Source organism: Ciconia boyciana, chromosome 1 (genome assembly GCF_034638445.1).
Source record: "Ciconia boyciana chromosome 1, ASM3463844v1, whole genome shotgun sequence".
Lineage (NCBI taxonomy): Eukaryota > Metazoa > Chordata > Aves > Ciconiiformes > Ciconiidae > Ciconia > Ciconia boyciana.
In genome coordinates, this window is record NC_132934.1 from 16670712 (window position 1) to 16689431 (window position 18720).

Consider the following 18720-nt stretch of genomic DNA (forward strand, 5'->3'; position numbering starts at 1 on the left):
ATCCACTGAGGATCTGATCTTTATGGTCTTTATTACTCAGAGATGTAAAACCTCAAGAAAATATTTTAACAACCTCCAAATTCCAGCAAAGTCCCCAGGAAGGTTGAGAGAGGCAGTCCCAGCCACCACAACCCCAAGTGACATGCGGTTAATGGGCAAGGCTGTTTGGAGATGACTGCCAGGCCTGCAGCAAACAGGGTGGAGGGGTCCAGCCCTGCGCTCCGCTGTACCCCTTTGCCTCCCCACTTCCCCCATCCACCAAGACACACTTCGATGCTTTCTGCACTTCTCCAGGTCCCCTACACCCCCTCACTACTCCTGGGTCCTGAAGCAATCGTCACACAAGCCCCCTTCCCTTCAGTGGCCAGGGTAATCATCTGCATCTTCTCTAATTTGAGAAAACTTCATGGTGCAGCATGAACCTGCAGCTGAGCCCTCCAGCTGGGACATGGGGAGTGCAAAGAGATGCTGCATCACTGCGGAGATTTCCCCATGGGGCTTTACAGCAGCTCTGCTGGGGATTTGGCTTCCCCCTCAGAGGGGCACAGGGATGGGCAGCCATCTGCTCTGCCCTGTCCTGTTCTTGCACTTGCTACCCAGACATTGCACTCTTAGCAAGACATGACGTGCCCAAAGCTTGTCCTTCAGAGCCTCGAGTCATTTCTTGTTGCAGAAGATGGTCTTGCTCACTGCTAGCAATAACAAAGTGCTCATGGCATTTAGATCTATGTCTGAAAAAAGTGTAATTTCCTCAGAAATACTCACGCACTGCCGTGCACTGCCTGTGCAGAGGGGAGGGCTCAGCATCCTGCTGCGCACCAGGGCTGGGAGGCCAGGGGAAAGGCCATGAGGAATTAAAATGTGTTGCCTGAGTACTTTCAGTTAGGTACAGCTGGAGGATTTTTGCTTTTTATTCTCTCTGGTCTGCTTATTAGTGAGGATGGGAGGAAACGACGGGGCCATGATACTTTCACTGCAAGCACCAGGGACTCTGGGATGCTTTCTCATTAGCCAGCCTAAGCGTTAGGGATTTAAATGTAAAAATATCAGGCACATCCACTGTCCAGTGTTGCTGGAGGTGCATTCAGAGGAATCCTTATGTAGAAAGACAGAAGAGGAATTCTGCCCACTGAATATGGCCTTTCATTTTGAACCCAGGCACTGTCACAGTGTTATTAGGTGCCGGCGCCTTCATTAGCTAATGCACTTCCAACAGATCTGACTATATTTTATTAATGGGTGAATTGCTCTTCTCCCACGTGGTTCTTCTAAATAATTTAAGACTGCTCTAATCAGAAAGCCTGGTATTTGTGAATATTATGCCTTTCTTCGAAGAGATCCCCCAAATTTGCGCTCAATGACGTGCTTCTCTGTATGGGAAATAGCAGAACACTGCCACCTGATGGAAATCTTGATTTTATGCAAGAAATAAGAAGTCTAGAAAACTTGAGAACTCTTTTTCACATAAAATATTTTCACTTTCGGGCAAGATGGGCAACCAATATTATGAACTGTGTTGCATGTTACTTGCCTAAAGCCACATTTAGATGTTTTTAGCATAAATTGAACAGAATATTGCACATGTTCTAAACCAAGTGGAATTCAGTAGAGAAGGAAAATGGTCTTGGCCCGTTGCTGTTCCCCCACAGGCAATGAAGGATTTAGGTTTTCAAATACTGATGTGCTGAAGTGCAAATAACAGAGGACCGCGGGGCATGCACCCTTTTTTCTAGAGAACAAATAGTCTGGAAGAATATAAATAGCATTAAATTAAACTGTGTCAATTATGAAAATGTCTCAATATTCTAGTTCAATTTTTTTCCTGATTAAATAAAATGAAAGCAATTATTCCAAGTCACTTGAAATTCTTTCCAAAATTAAATATCTTGGACTTTATATCTTTGAATATTTAGAAATTGAATTTATGTACATTTCACTGTTATTTAGATGAAAAAGGTTTCATTCTGAAAAATGAAGTATTTTTACTTTCTCCGTCTGTTCCCAAATTTTATCTCGGTTCATTCGGTGTGGGTTTGTGAGCTTCTTTGCTCGACCCGAAGAGTCATTTCAGCGCCAGGCAGGGCTGCGACCGGCTGTGCGAGCCTCCCTGCGAGCGCCCTGCCGCTTTAAGAGCCTCATCTGCATGTCCCCGCCCCGCCCCTCAGGCCCCGCCCCCCAGCGCCGCTCTCAGCGCTGTACCGGGCGGCCGCCTCCGCCAGGGGGCCCCGTCGCGCGGCGGCGCCCGCTCCTCCCGCCGCCGCTCCCCCTCCCTCCCCGGCCCACTGCGCCTGCGCGAGTCCGCGGAGTCCTTGGAGCGGCGGCCGAGGGGCGCAGGCTGAGGGCGGCGGACATGCAGCGCTGGGGACGCGTCTCCTGCGCGCTCGCTCGGGTACGGCGCCGGCAGGGGATGGCACTGCCGCGGGGCGGGCGGGCAGGCAGGCGGCGGGACCCGAGCCGGCCGCGCCGCGCTTGGGAGCTCGGGCCTGGGCTTCCCTCACGCTCCCCCACCCCTCGCCGGGAGCGGGCGTGAGGGCGGGCGGAGCCGGAGCAGGCGCCCTGCGGCGGGCCGGGCGGCTGGCGGCCGCGGGGCTTGGCTGCTCTTCCCCCCCTTCTCTGCTTTCGCCTCCTTCGCAGGGAAGGGGAGTCGCTCCTCGCCCGGCGCGGCTGAGGTGACACGGTGCCCGCGGCGTCGCCTGGCCCCAAGCAGGCGTCGCGCCGCTCCAGGAGGGGCGGGCCCGGGGTCTCGTCTCTGCCGCAGTGTAGGTTGTGGCTGCGGGTCCTCCCGAGAGCGGAGGAGGGGTGCCCCGGCCCGCAGCCGGAGGGAGCGGCCGGGCGGAGTCGGGAGTGAGGGCGGATACCTTCGTGGCTGTTGGAACCGCCAGCTGTCAGAGGGTCGCTTCCCGCCTTTTGGGCAGCATTGAGGGCTTCGTAAATAGTTCCAGGAGCATCCTCTACTCCAGTTACAGGATGATCGGCCTGTGAGATGCTTATAGCAACTGTGCTGTGCTGTCCCGTTACAATTACAAAATCTTGCTCTCCAGAACCACCTCTGACATGTTGCCTGTTCACAGGAAGTGGCCGAAGGGGATGGTTATGGAACAACAAGACTCTTCATAAACTCCTGCGGGTGTCTAATTTATGTCACTAAGTGGTTTGAGAGCCCCATGTGAAGGGTTGAAAGTTTGTGTAGTTGGAGGCAGCCTTAGGCGAGGTTGACATGAAAACAGGTGTAATGATCGGCTGAGGCTGCAGAGCAGGTAAATGGCAGAGCGACTTCTACCTCTTGTTCCAGTCAGTGCCCTCCGTGTCTGCTTCAGTCATGTTGTTACTGTTTTGGTTAACTGATGACTGTAACTGTGTCTTTGTCTGTGTGTGGTCAAATGCTTATTTTTCTTCAAGGGTAGACTTTAACTTTTAAAATTAAGGGTTTTTTTTCCCCTTTCTAGAGAAGCCATTTTGATCGAATTCATCATGGTCTCCAGGGAATTTGTGCAGTGTCACAAAGGACTTATGCTGATCAAGGTAATTAGTTGCGAAGGATTTCTTTGGACAAAAAACCCGACCCAAAACCCAAAAAAACCCTCAAAAACCAAAGCAGTGCTTCAAACTTGGAAATCAGTCTTCCAGGTAATGGGGGAATCCATGTCAGCATGGAGATTTAGATGAAAACTAGTGGCTTATTTGCCCTATTTGATATCAAGCTAAAGCTATAAATAGAAGTTGAACTTTATATAACAGAAGAACAATGATGGTAATTAATATTCCAAAGGAGATTGTGGTTGTGAGATACGAGTTAGGTACAAAGTTCATAGCTTCTGCTGTGTTCATAATCAATAGAGGTTGCATAGATATCTATTTCAGCCATATTTTCTCCTTGATAAACTACTGATTTTATGGCATTCAGTAAGCATTTATCTTTTGCACTAAACATCAATAGAAGCTATGTTGGAAAAATGTTATCGTAAACTATACAGGCATCTTAAGTTCTTAAAGGATTTGTAGCAAGGTGGATGGATCAGACAGAATTCAGTTGCCTCATTTCATTTTACATTACTTTCCCTATAAAATTTAAGACTGGTTGGTTTTATTGCAGAGCGAATACCTCCATGCAACCTTTCCTTTTGTCCAGAAAGTTACTCTCAGGTGTCAGGTGTAATTTACTTATCTAAACCTAGTTTATGAAGTTGCATCATTTTTAATAGCCATTTTGCTTTTTAAAAAAAATATATTTGCAAACACGAATTATTTCAGAAATGATAAACTGGTATTCCTGCAGTAAAATGTTAATTGCTGAAACAAAAATAACTCAAATGTTGTCTGTTTCAGTTGATGCCGATGTCACAGTTATTGGCTCAGGTCCTGGAGGGTACGTTGCTGCTATCAAAGCAGCTCAGCTTGGATTTAAGGTGAGATGAGACCTCAATCAGATAGGAGAATATTAATCTAGATGAACTTGGAAGATGTTTGTGTGATACCGAAAAACTGAAATTCTGCTGTTACATCTTGGGCGACCAGATGTTGTTGACATGTCTGTAATTTTTCTTTACCTTGCTTATGAAGATTATACGGAAGTTGAAATGGAGATGTGAAGGTATTACTGTCTGTAGCCCTGCTAGGCTACTGACAAAGCTGCTCAGGACAGCTTGCTTTTGATTGGAAGTGATAATTGAGGTGAGCTTATACTCTTGTAGAAGAGAAGGTGGGAAAAGAATGCTAGGAAGTAATTTTTCTCCCAACAAAGAAAAGAGGAAAAAAATTTGAGACAGTGACAAAAAGGCCACTGAAAAACTGTCCTGAAGAACAGACTGAGGGAACTCAAAAGAGGAAAAAACAATAGTCAACTGATGTGTTTTTTTTTTGAATGTGAGTAGAAGAATTCCATTGCCATGTGAGAACTTTAGAGGCGAAAATATGTCTGTAGGAATACTGTAGTATCTAATTTAAATTTTTGAAATATTTTACCAAAAATTTACGGGTTTTCATCATGGCAAAAATAATTTTGTTATACTGCTTTACAGCTAGTCAGAGTGGGCGAAATATTTGGACACGCTTGCTTGTGTCACCTGTAGCACTGAATAAACATGAAGAATGTTTACGCTGTCCACGAGGAATGTAAGGAGATATTTTTGTGAGATGGGCAAAAAGATAGATTCTATAGTGACACCATTTGTGGAAGAACCTTTGTGCGCTTTACTGAACTACTGAACTTTAACCTTCAACTTTAGTGCTACGTGTGCTAGCACAAGCATTAAGTCCTCGTATCACCACCACAGCATCCCACGTTATGGCCGACAATGTTCTCTGGGCATTGGCTTTTCAACAGCTTTGCTTGGCCTTGTCGGTGAAGTTGATGTAAAGTGGATGAGGCAGAACCTCCTTATCAGGTAAAGGTAGGAGCAGTCTGGTGCTGTTTGATCCATAGTGCAGCTTTTAAAGCCCTTGGATCATTTTTCATGCATTCATGTGCTTAAAACAGGAGGAAGGATAGATAGGGGATCAGCATGTCTCAATGTGTTTCTGTGATTTGATACGGTGAATCCTGCTCTTCATGTTACCATCACCTCTACTTTAGCACAAAAGCAGCAATTTAAAAGAAATGATGAAAGGCTTTCCACTGGGCAGTCACTTCTATCAGCAGACTGGAGCTCTTAGAGTATAAACCGAGGAACTGTTATTTTGAATGTGTGTGCACCTTGCAAAGAAGGAGATGCCAATTCTTCTGCTTCTATAGAAAAGGTTTATGATACTCTCTGCCCCCAAGTGACCTGTTTTTACGTGAAGTTCTGTTAGTTGTTTTTTTCCTTTGCACGCTTTGATGTTGTCAAGTTGATGAGAGGGAGATTAAATATTTTCCATCCCTCTTGGTATTGACCTTATTTTTGCTTGGCTTTGCTGTACTTGATTTTTATTCTTTCTTTCTTTATAGATATTGGCACAACTTTATAGCAATGGGTCTTGCAGGACAATGTGTTTAGAGGGAAATGTTTGTGGTTTGGGGGTTTTGTTTTCTTTAAAGAAGAGATTACTTCATGTGATTTTAACATGTATTGGTTCATTTGTCTGTTTGTCTTGCTTGTTTTAGGAATCTTTTGCATGATTTACATTTTTTGCTTTTTGCGGGTTTTGGGGTTTTTTTTAATTGCAAGGGGAACATCTTTCACAGAACTGAGTGTTGTATTTAATTGAGGCAACTTTGTGGATTTTTGAAGCAGAACAACAACACTTAAACTTGTATGAAAGTATAAATGGTGCAGTGGGGAATGTGGCTCTCTTCTGGTAGAGAGTTTTGCTGCAAAGAGCCATTCTGTGGTTTTTATGTTAGGAAAAAAATGAGAGAGGGGAAATCTGAGCCACAAAATAAATCTAGGAATGAAATTAATGAGACACTTGTAGAGGAAGAGTTATTGGGTAAATGCCTGGTCTTTGTCATCAATTCTAATTTGTCAGATACCCTGTAAGGAAATGGTGGCATAGTATTGCTAAAAAGTTCTTCCCCCCCTTCTTCCTCAGACCGTCTGTGTAGAAAAAAATGAAACCTTAGGTGGAACCTGTTTGAATGTTGGATGTATTCCATCCAAGGTAAGTCTATGTAGTTTGTCATAACTTCTCTAAAAACAACAGATATTATATGTATCACTTGAGAAGCTCCTCCTTAATCTTTTTCCAAGATTGATGTACTTTCTTTAAAAATTGAAATTGCAATCCAAATAAGCTGAGGATCCAAATAACACAAAAGGTTAACATTTTATTTGCTCAACAGAAATGTTTTGTTTGCAAACTCTGTTTTGTGGGCTTTCCCAAAAGAAAGAGAGGAAGAGACTGAAAACCAGAGGTGCATACAGATGTATCTTCTCACTCTGAGCTGTTGAGTCTGTGTTGTAACCAGTATCTGACTACAGTGTTAACTGTTTCAGATGGTTGTACCTCTTGTAGTATACCATGTGAAGTTCTTGATTGCCTCATATCAGTTTGTTCAAAATAAACCTGTAGTTTTGTCCAAGATGATGTTCTTACATTAAAGGAATGATGAACTGTGTCACTAGGAGTAGAGAAAGTAAATCTAAATTAGAGGGAGAGGGGCATCCCTGAAAAATCATAAACTCTGGTTTTGGTTGGATGCACCATGCTCTGAAGATAGCTGTCTCTTTCCACTGACTGTAGAAAAAGCCTAGTTGATTAGCTCTTGAACTATTAGTCTAAGCTAAAATAGTATTCTCACCAGCCCCAAAAGATGGCCTGGAGAGTGGGGCTGGTACTACTTGTAGTAGTGCAGGTGGGGAGAGAAAAGGGAGAATACAAGGCATGTACTCTGAAAGAAAGGAGAAGTAAGGAGAAATTCAGAAGAACCTAGTATTTGATATTGTCAGTCCAGTTTTAAGTAATTTCAGAACTAGGGCCTTGTAAGAACAGTGCTATTGCGAGATAGACTAGATTAGTCTAGTAAGTCTGTCTATCTAGGTGCTAATGAGACTGCCTTGTTAGCACCCAGCAGGTGAAGGAAGACACTGGTAATCCCAGGTTTGTAGTGGCCATAGTAACAGACATAATTTTCTTACCAAGATCCCTCCTAACTATATTGCTATTTCTAATCTGTTTGCTCAGAGAGGTTCCATTAGCATGGTAGGAGAAAATACAGTATAAATACAAAGTTTTAAAAATGATTATTAATTTTCCTAAACATTTTTACTAATAGTTCTAATGAAGTTCAGAATATTTTAATATGCTGAAGAAAAACTCAAAAATGAGGTATAGATCAACAGTGTTACTTTGGAACTCTGCTAGGATCTATTTAACTAACTTTTCTTCTTGAGTCTTTTTTTTCTTTTTAATCCTTTGAAGTTCTTGAGGAAATACTTCTGAACCCATGGCTAAACTCAGATGCTATCCAGAATTTTTTTTGAGTGGCAATAAATTTCTTAAGAAGTGGATACGTAGGCTGCGTACACTGAGGCAATAACAAACTATTTGAAAATTCTTTTCCAAAAAGCCACCCGAAATAATACATTGGGCATGGACTTTTTTCTTTTTTAATTGCTGAAGTCTTAAGCGGTGGCTGTCTTTTCAATAATGTTGGGTGTTACAGATTCAGGGTTGTGACAGTTATGTGAAATGGGCAAATGAATTTTAAAGAGTGAGAGTTGATAAGACTTATTAATAAAAATTGAATTATCTCATTCTGACAGTATTAGTTTCACTCAAGCGTGTATATATAAGGCAGGTATCTCAAAATGTGCTTTGAATGTTTTACTGTGCCTGCTTTCAGTCTGTGCAGACTTGCGCTGTTGTCCTTGAAAAGATACTGATAATTTCATGTTTGGGATGGCTATAGTGAAAGACATCATTTTTCTTACCAAGATCCCTCCCTAACTATGTTGCTATTTCCAACCAAAATACAGTTCTAGAGGTTCTGCATTTCAAACTGCTGATTTATAAACGTCGTTATATAAACTATTCTAACTTTTATTTTGAATTCACAATGTCCAGTGACCTGAGCTAGCTCTAAGCCATCTAGCTTCAGCTCAACTAGCTATGCAGTTGTAGTAACTTTAGCACAACTCCTCAACTACAAAATGTAACTCACATGTGTCTACATGGGGTAAAATTTTAACAGGGATTTCAGTATAGATTTTCCTCATCCAGTTTTTCTGTATCCTCTTTTTGTTGACAAGGAAACTCTTGTCTGAGGTAATAAGGAAATTCTCCTGCGAGTCAGTCAGAATCATCTTTCTTTCCTCTACTTAGTCTGTTCCTATTTTTTTTTTAATCCTCATGGAGTCATTCCCAATTTCTCTGAAACAAGCAAAAAGGATAGGTGTGAATTTAACTATTTTCTGGTTTTATGTTAAATATGTAACTTTATAAAACTCTTCAGTAAGAGCTACTGTGTACAATTTCTGTGTTTGAAATACACCTTTTTAAATATGTACATGTCAGGCTTTTTCTTAATAGTGAGAATGTCTTGCAAATAACATCAAATTTTTTTTTCCTGATAATATAATAAATAATTAATTCAGTCACGAATGTGTATGTCCCCGTTCACATTTCTGTGTGTGTATTTTAGGCCTTGCTGAACAACTCACATCTGTATCACTTGGCCCATGGAAAAGATTTCGCTAATAGAGGAATTGAAAGTGAGTGTGAAGAGCAACTTGTCAGTGCCTGTTAACATAAATGGTTTCCATCAACAAGCAAATTTAATCATTCAAGTCTGACTACTATAGTTTTCTGGTCAGAAGACTTTTTAGACTTATAAATAATATCCTTTATCTGTCAGTTGGAGGGTTAGGGACATGTGTCTGCTCCTTGAACCCTGAATCCTGGCTAGGTAAGTTATATTTGAAAAGTGTAATAATACTGCTTTCATTATTTAAGTGTAATAATACATAGCAGTTTAATGTAACCTTTAGCATTTAGTAGGGCCATTCAATACATCTTACTGTGTCAGAGCTGTTAATTGTGTTTAGGGTAGCTCCTTTAAATAAAAACAATGCAATGCTTAACAGGTTTTTTTTTTAACATTAGTTACAGGAATCCGTTTGAATCTAGAGAAGATGATGGAACAGAAGAGTGGTGCAGTGAAGGCCTTAACAGGTGGAATTGCTCATTTATTTAAACAAAACAAGGTTAGTTTAGATTGTATACTGAGGTATATCCATGATTTTTTTCTGATCTGAATTTCTTGCCTTTTACACTTTCATATTCTTGCCACATAAATTAATTTGAGTGACTGACTCGGCAAGGGCAGAATTTGAATGCTTCTCTTCTAGGAAATTTTTAAATGAACAGTTCTTTCATTCTTAATCTACTTAAAAGAATAGTATACAATTACTTTGTGATTTGTACCAGATGGTGATGCAAAGGTACGTGTTGGCAGCTTCTCTAAAGCATTAATGAGATTCAGATTAAATGTAGTGTAACTTATGTAAGTAATTTGAGTCTGAATTTACTGTGTTCTGATTACTAAAGGTTGTACATGTATCTGGGTTTGGAAAAATAACTGGCAAAAACCAAGTCACTGCAACCAAAGAAGATGGCAGCACACAAGTTATAAATACAAAGAACATACTTATAGCCACAGGCTCAGAAGTTGCTCCCTTCCCTGGAATTACTGTACGTATTTGAAATCTTAATGCTATTTTTTTTCAATGCGTTATATCCACATAATTTAATGTGTAATTTTTTGCATCTGATTGCACTTCACCTTCTGTGTGCTTTGTATATAATGTATAAAAGAGATTGTAAACCTCCCTTTGTGGATTTCTTTGTCATTAGATTGATGAAGATAATATCGTGTCATCCACTGGTGCACTGTCACTGAAGAAAGTTCCTGAAAAGATGGTTGTCATTGGTGCAGGAGTCATTGGTGTAGAACTGGTGAGAGGACATTTAAACCCCTTGGTTTTTAATTTACAAAGGAATGGGTTGTTATTTTTTGTGTTATATTTGATTGTGTTGCTGTGATTTAACAGATATTTGGTTGAGTGAGTTGTAACAAAACTGTTCAGACTTCATAGCCTGCTAGCTTCCTTTTCTAACAGAAAAGCTGTGATAAGTGTCTGAAGGATCAGTACTCCTGCAGCTGGTTAGCTAAGCAGAGAAATGAGAGGAACATACAGGGCCTCACATACAGGTTTTTTTTGGGGGGAGGTTAACTTTCACTGAGGTTTATACCTGCTCTATGTATAGATGAGAGAACTTCCTTTTTTAAGGGAAGTTCATTTTAAGCCAGGATAAATTGTGTGTAGTTAATCCCAAGAAATGTTTATGTGACATGATTGGACACATTCTGTCTAACAACCAAAGGAGTGGAGACTTTGTAGTTCATCTTGGTCTGAGTCCTTTTGCCTCATACCTACATGGTTCAAAAAGAATGTGTATTTGCTGGTCTTACAACTGCTTGAAAATATGCACATCTGCTTAGTGGTTGCTTAGCCTGCTGAGCATTAAGCAGGGAAAGAGTAAGCAAAGGGAAATACTGCGTTGGGTGGATGTAGGTAACTGCAGGTAAATAGGGTGTATATGGGTTTTGTTGGTGAAGCTGATGATAGTGGTTATAGTTATAAATACATACAGAAGCAGCAGTGGTTCCATTTTATTGCATAAAATTTCCTTAATGTGGTATTGTTTTGCTTTAATTTGTAGTGATATTAGAACACCACAAGCAATTTCCTTTGGGTTTTCTGAGCTACACTCAGCTTCTTTGATTTTGAATTTTTCTGTACCTATAACCTAAAACATACCTAATTTATACTTAATCATTTTGTTAGCTATTTCTTCAAAAGCTTAATTCCGGGAATTCAATCATTGAAGTTCTGGGTATGCAAACAAGCAGTGATAAATCCATTTTTTGTGGAAAGGCTGGGGAAAGTTGGACTTGTTTTATTCTACACTGTAACGTGTAAAAACTGATCAGTTTGCTATTATGTGTTGTCCTGCTTTTGAAAAGTTTACAGTCTGTAGTAAATATTAAAGAAGTCTGAAGTTTGCTTTTCAAGAACTCTTTTTACATATATTGTTGTGACTGCAGGGTTCAGTTTGGCAGCGCCTCGGTGCAGATGTGACAGCTGTTGAGTTCATGGGCCATGTTGGTGGAATGGGAATTGATATGGAGATCTCTAAGAACTTCCAACGTATTCTTCAGAAGCAGGGACTTAAGTTTAAACTGAACACCAAAGTTACTGGTGCTACCAAGAAACCAGATGGAAAAATCGATGTAGCGTAAGTGTTTAACATAAAACTAAAGGAATGCCATAAATATTCTTCCTCTCAGTCCATCAAACCTATTTAAAAATAGTCTGATACTATTTTTTAAACAGGAAAAAATGGTTTTAGGATGAAACTTAATTCTTTAATGAAATGTAGTTTTTATCCTGTATTGTAACCTACAGAGCTCATAATTTTGGGTTTGAGTCCTAGATTTCTTATACTTATACAGGAGAGGTTCCATTGACTTGAGTTGAAGGCGTGCTAGTGTAAAACCAGTGTTGTTATAGTGAGATCAGTAATAAAAACAGAACTCTAAATCATTATTTTCATGGAAGATTTTTGGTTCTGGTACAAATGACATAAATATCATGATTGTTCATACAGTCACTTTCAAGCCATTAATTCTTGGCTGCTTACTGGAAGGGTTATTTTGTCCATACCTCCTCTTGTCTCAAAATAAGCGTGGCAGAGATTTTATTGCTTTTGAGCAGAAATAAATGAAACTATCCCAGAGTGTCTTTTAACGTCCACACTCAAGCCCTTTGAAAACTTATAAATGACCAGCTAATAGAGAAACACAGAAAGCAAATTTGCTTTGTAAAAGTCCATACGTACACACTACTTCTGTTCTTTTTCTTGTTAACATATTCTCTATGCAGAAACTGTAGTTTGAGTTCTAAGAAAATGCTTAATGTTACTTAACAAAAGTAAGCTTCAATGTTTTTTCACTGGAATCTTAATATGGTGACTTGTATTTACTGTATTGCCATACCTTGGGATAGTCTGCCCTCCACCATTGTGAAGGTCCTAGATTTGGGCTTCTTTGCATACCACACTGATGTTGGTTGGATCTCTCATGTAGTCTGTTTCTACATTTAGAGTTTCATTTTGGTTCAGGAGTATGCTTTTGAAACACACTTCTACTTATCCTCACCATGCTCTGGTTCTTGCGTTCTCAGAGCACGTGAACTGGACTTACTCTGGATGCAATACAGAAAGATGCACTTGAGGGATGCCCCTGATGCAGGTAGCTGCTAACAGGTGTTTGGTTCTTGGGCCAGAAGAAAGCTTGCTCAGAATACGTGGCCCTACGCCACCCCAAAATATATATAGTTTGGATGTTGAGTGCTCAGCACCAATTATTTTGCTGTACAGATTTGATCCTATCAGGTCACGCCTTGCTAAGTGGATATATACCCTGAATTTCTGTATCTAAGAGCTGTTAACAAATGTAGTAAGAGTTACTGTCCTTTCCTTCCTCTTCTCTCCTCTTGCAAGGAAGAAGTGTGGGGCAGACTGAATGCAAGTGTTTCAGATGCCAGATGCAGCCAGTAGGTCACCATCTGGATCATATTAGTTACCAGTCAGAGAAATACAATACTGAAAGCTTACAGCTTAGCATTTTTGCTACTTATTTTTCCATAGTGTTGAAGCTGCTGCAGGTGGCAAGGCAGAAGTAATAACTTGTGATGTGCTCCTAGTTTGCATCGGTAGACGTCCTTTTACAAAAAATCTAGGTCTCGAGGATATTGGAATTGAACTTGATAAGAGGGGGAGAATCCCAGTCAATAACAGATTCCAAACCAAAATTCCAAAGTAAGTAAAACTAAATATTTTTTACTTTTTTTAAGCAGAACTCTTGCTTTTAAAAGTTTAACCTACTGAAGCACTTTTTTTTGTTTGTAATTGCGGAATATAGCTTTCTTTTCAGAAAAGGAAAACTCAAGATTTCTGTTTATTTCAGGAACTAAAGATTTTTAGTCAACCTTTGAAGTTTTGTAATTTAAAAGTCACTGTGTATTTCATGTCACTAGCACTTCTTGAAGTGCTGTCATTCTGTGGAAACTGCTCTTTCATACTTTGTATTTCTTTTGAAATTTATATTAATCTGTTTTGATTAGAGTTTTCAGTAACATGTTTCAAACTGACTTATATAAGGTAGCCTAGGTGTGCTAGGATGTTTTTAAACAGTATTTTATTCTGTTTCATTGGTCTGATAGCATCTATGCTATTGGTGATGTAGTTGCTGGACCTATGCTGGCCCACAAAGCTGAGGATGAAGGCATTATTTGTGTAGAAGGGATGGCTGGGGGAGCAGTTCACATTGACTATAACTGCGTACCTTCTGTCATATACACTCACCCTGAAGTGGCCTGGGTTGGCAAATCAGAAGAACAGCTGAAAGAAGAGGTACTGTTTGTTTTCTTCTCAGACAAAACTTGTTTTCCATCTTGGGCGTGGTTTCATTGTCTAGTAGTTTATCTAGCTACTTTTTCCAGGAGAATTTCTGCATCTGAATTTGTTGCTTAGGGTGTATGATTGAATGATTCCCTCCTGCATGCCACTCTCCCAAGGATCACAGCTCTCTTTAATGACTTCTGTTCTGTGAAGTTAATATTGTTCATCTGCTAATTAATCTTTTTTAATACCTGCTTATACCCCTTTTGGTGGTTGTTTTTATGCATCACTCTGTGTGTCTTTTATTTTTGTATTGCTTCTGTTCTTGTATTTATCAAATTGTCTGTATGGTTACATTGTTCTTGTTGGTCATTAACTCAGTAACACATCTGTTTCATAGGGTATAGAATACAAAATTGGGAAATTTCCATTTGCTGCAAACAGTAGAGCAAAGACAAATGCTGACACAGATGGCATGGTGAAGATACTTAGTCAAAAATCAACAGACAGGATGTTGGGTGCTCACATTTTAGGCGCAGTAAGTATTGTAAATTGTGCTGCTGTTTTGGCCTTGTGAGGGTCTTTTATTTAGTGTTGCACAGTTGCAAAGTAGTTTTCAAGTTAGGAGAAGTGGTGCTTGTAAAAAGAAGGAAGATTTGAGTCTTCTATAGTAATTTTTGTTTACTGCTCTCTTCCACAGCCCTGCCCTCCTTCCCACTTTCCTGTTACTTTGGTGTTAGACCCAGCATTTCCCCCACTGCCCCCCAAATTGCTAGGATTAATTGGCTTCTCCTACCTTTTTTTTTTTTAATGAATACTGCCAAATACTTGAGAGAACAGCAGAAATTGTTGACTGAAGTTCTGGAAGCTAAGGGAGCTGAACAGACTGTGGCTTTTTCATTGGTGTTTTTCTTTTTTTCCCCGTTTGTGAACTTCAGACTTCACCAAAGCTGGTAATCTTATGCTGCAGTCACCAAATCTGGGTCAGTAACTTGGGGAACTTTGATTAAAAATCCTTTGTAAAGATGAGAAATCAGCAAATTCTATTTTAGGAAATGTATCATTTTCTGCTGTCCCATACATTCCAAAGTTAGACCCTAATCTCTCTGTTTTGTTTCTTAGCTTTAAATAATTTTTTTTTTCTAAAGGTGTATGCAGAAACACTTCCATGCATCTTTGTGTATAGCTTTCTTTAAGACAAACACTAAAACTGCTCTCCGTTTTCCTGGAAAGGAAGTGTCATTCCTATGAACAGATATACTGTCAACACTAGTGGATAGGCTTTTTGTTTCTGAATCCGATTCTCATAATTTCTGATAGAAATACATAATAAGACATTATGCTAGTTATTTTCTCTCACAATGCCAGTCATTTAAAAATCAACATGTCTTAAAGGAAGCACAACTTAGGTTTATCGGTGTGAGACAGACTAGTTTTCTTCATGGGGAAAGGGCTGGGGGAAAATCTTATGCATATGGATCTGAATGCTAAAGGTGTAACAGAAGATTTCACTATTTTTGACTCCTCAAAGAAATGTTCTCTGAGTAAATACACAAATACAAATGAGGGTGCAGATGTAGTAACACACTTTTGTTTATCTAGTTATCTGTTTAACTTTCCAGGAGGGCATTGATGTTTTAGGGAAGTTTCAGCAGTGATAATGTACACTGTAGCTTTGAGAATGTGGGTATTACCTGACCAGTACCTTGTAGTGGAAAAATGTCCAGATTTTGCACAACTCTCAGTAATGAGAGAACAAATACTCTCATTAAGAATTATGTTTAGATTTACACTAGGCTTGAGCACAGTCACCAAACAGATTAAGTACTTATGACTTCTATTAGAACACAGCTGAAGTGTTAGTTGTATTATAACTTTTCTTTTTTAGCAAAAGATGCTTATTTACAAGCTGTTAGTGATTCAGGGGAACCTGGACAACTGCATAAAGATTTGTGCTTATTACAAATACCATTAAATTACAGGGTGCTGGTGAAATGGTTAATGAAGCTGCCCTTGCTATGGAATATGGAGCATCATGTGAAGATGTAGCCAGAGTTTGCCATGCCCATCCAGTAAGTTTTTTTAAAAGGACTGTTGAACACCAGGGTTACGCAGACATGCTATAATTACATGTAACTATTAATGACTTGTACCTTTTTGTGTTTGCTCTCTACAGACAGTGTCAGAAGCCTTCAGGGAAGCAAACCTAGCAGCATCTTTTGGCAAAGCTATCAACTTCTAAAACGAAAGAGCAGATCTTTATACGTGTGTAGTACACCTCTGAAAATGGACTGTGGGCCCTTATGGAAGGCTGAGTCTGAGGATTTTAGGAGTGAATTAAGTGAATCTCTTCATTTTAAACATCCAGTATTTGAACAAGTGGAATTATCCAGTCTCTGTAAATCAAATACTTAAAATTACATGTTTATTTACATAATGAATGTTGCAGAAAAACAGCCTGACAGAACTCTTCTCTTTTTCAAAACCAAACGTTTCGCTGCTGCATGGGATTATCAGGTGTGCTGGTCAAAACTCTGAATAAGTGTCCAGCATACCTGGTGTCTTCTTATTTGAAGTAGTAATAGACTAAACCAGCTGAATGCTGGCACTTACAATGCCACTGGCACTTCTGCACAAAAACGTGTTTCCTTCCCAAAAGGATTAACTTTAGTATTTAACCTACTTCTTACATAACAAGTACCAAAACTTGTTTTGACCTAGTAGTGTTAGGATGTTGGGAGAAGAGGGGCTCATATAGATCAATTAAAACTATATTGACTTTTTAAAGAGAAAATTACTCTTGTGTGTGTCTGATTCTCCACAAGTCATGTTTTCATATTGAAAACTCATCAGGGGAAAAAATCAAGTGCTGATGGAGAAGTGAAAGACTGAAGAAAAATTAATCTTACTGCTACTTAATCTTTTTTGTTTTAAAGCTTCCATTGTTCAACTCTCTTAAACTTGAAATGCTAAAATTGGGTAGTGAAGCAGCACCTGCTGTTAAGTGCTATGACATGAGGGTTATTCTGCACCTTCCACACATAAGGGCTGCAGTGTCAGCTCTCCACACAATTAAGACATGCTTTCTTCTCTTCTTTTTCTATTTTGTGCTCTCTCTCTGTCTCTTCTGTAGGAAGAGAGCTTAATAAACATTTAACATAGCTGGAGGGTCTTCTTGGGTATTGTTTGATCAGCCCTGTTACTCCTTTTAGTGACTAGATTGTCGAACACGTGAAGAAACTCACAAACAAATGGCATATTTGGAATATTCCTAACGTGTGTAGGGAATGTGCCCAATTCCAGTAGCTCACTTTAAGTTGTGTTTTGCAGGGTGCCATTTCATTTTTTTGCTTGGCTCTTCTGCCTTGAAGAAAACCTTAGCATCTGCTGGTATTGTGCGTGTCCTTTTTCATTATGCCAATGGCATGACAGATGAGAAATGTGCATTCAGAAAATGGTGCAAAAGGTACTTGGTTTTGTTCATAGACAAGACGGTTGTATCCTCCTGCCTTTCTTTAGAGCTTCTTATAAAGTATTGATCCAGTATCCATACTGAGTGATGGAAATATATGATGTTACCGTTTTATTAAGATATCAGTTAATCAACAAACATCAGTGATACTGTTCTTCATTTTGGTTTGTTTGGTTCTTTGAGTCCTGTTTTAAGTGTAGATGAGGTTAAACCATTACAGCTCACTAACGTTATCACCAGGCTATGAGATGACCCAGCATATCTGTGAATTGCAGTAAGTGAATTAATGTGGATCTGCTTTCAGGTATTAGCAGGAAGTTGCAGAAGGGAAAACAAAGGTGAGACAATAGTGAGGGAAGAAAAACTTGTTTCTTCTGATAGATCTAGGCCTTTTGGAATCAATTCTACCTGCTGCAGGTAGAAGTGTTAGTCTGGTGCTTTGCAGGTTCTTCCTAGGAGCCCTGCTCTTCCAGAAACAGCTTTGTGTCCACTCCCCCCATCAATACTTGTGGCAGTCTACTGCAGTTCAGCCTTGAGGTTCATCAGTTACAAATTGTCATATCTCATTTTGTTCATGTTAAGTGAAGTTTGGAAAGTCAAGGAAACTTTAATCAAGACTACTACTAAAATTATACTGGAGACTGTAGTGTCCTAGACACTTGAAAATAAAATTCAAGGCCTTACAATTGTTACTGTATTGTTACTTCTCTTGCTCTTCTAGTTAAGTGTGCAAAGAGCGTTTGTAAAGGTAAAAGTAAGATGAGCTACTGAGCTGCCTGTCAATGTCTGATGGCAGTTAAGTCTGAATGTTGCAAAGTTTGCAGATTGTATTTTTAACAGCTACTAAGTATACTGGCAGTGAAGTGGTGTATGATGCTGGTAATGGTAATCAATTCCTGCGATGGATTTTTTGCTCTAGCATTTGTAACCTGTGGAGCTTAAGGGTAATTATTTATTTAAACATAATAAATGTGCTTCAGTTCGCTTAGGTGGTGAGATATTCTGCCATAGTTGTCCTGACTAACTTTCGCTGATGTTAATCAAGATTAGGTAAGGTGCTGATCAAAGTATATATGTAGGTATTCCTCAGGTCAGAGTTAGCAGTCGGGATGCGTAAATGCACGTTGCAGCTTTGGATGCTAACTTGTGTAGCTGATGACTGTTGTCAATCAATTTGTGCAGGACTGTACAATTGTCTGAAGTGCACTGCTCTGCATAACTTTGAGCTAAAGTATGGTGAACTGGATGTTACTGTTGCACTTTCAAAAAGTCTTATTTGTGTTTTGTTAAGTGCAAGCTGTTCTTAGAGAGCAATGTCTGTGTAAAGTGCCCTGTGAACTTCTGTAGTTCCTTTTCCAGAGAGG

General features: G+C 39.7%; 1 protein-coding gene across 1 annotated transcript; it reads left to right on the forward strand.

Moving 5' to 3' along the window:
* The first annotated feature begins 2278 nt into the window (after positions 1–2278).
* On the forward strand, positions 2279–18252 carry DLD (dihydrolipoamide dehydrogenase). The gene is made up of 14 exons (XM_072859802.1): positions 2279–2389; positions 3447–3522; positions 4327–4406; positions 6511–6579; positions 9062–9131; positions 9523–9623; positions 9967–10110; positions 10273–10374; positions 11528–11718; positions 13132–13302; positions 13707–13896; positions 14285–14422; positions 15867–15956; positions 16061–18252. The coding sequence occupies exons 1-14, from the start codon at positions 2351–2353 to the stop codon at positions 16124–16126; spliced, it is 1527 nt and encodes a 508-aa protein (XP_072715903.1). The 5' UTR covers positions 2279–2350; the 3' UTR covers positions 16127–18252.
* Positions 18253–18720: the final 468 nt, after the last annotated feature.

What these genes read in the sequence shown, in the direction of transcription:
- DLD (XM_072859802.1), top strand. Translation starts at nt 2,351, where the DNA reads ATGCAGCGCTGGGGACGCGTCTCCTGCGCGCTCGCTCGG. An exon ending in GATGGAAAAATCGATGTAGC is followed by an intron (nt 11,719 to 13,131) that starts GTAAGTGTTTAA and finishes ATTTTTCCATAG; the next exon opens with TGTTGAAGCTGCTGCAGGTG. An exon ending in GAGTTTGCCATGCCCATCCA is followed by an intron (nt 15,957 to 16,060) that starts GTAAGTTTTTTT and finishes TGCTCTCTACAG; the next exon opens with ACAGTGTCAGAAGCCTTCAG.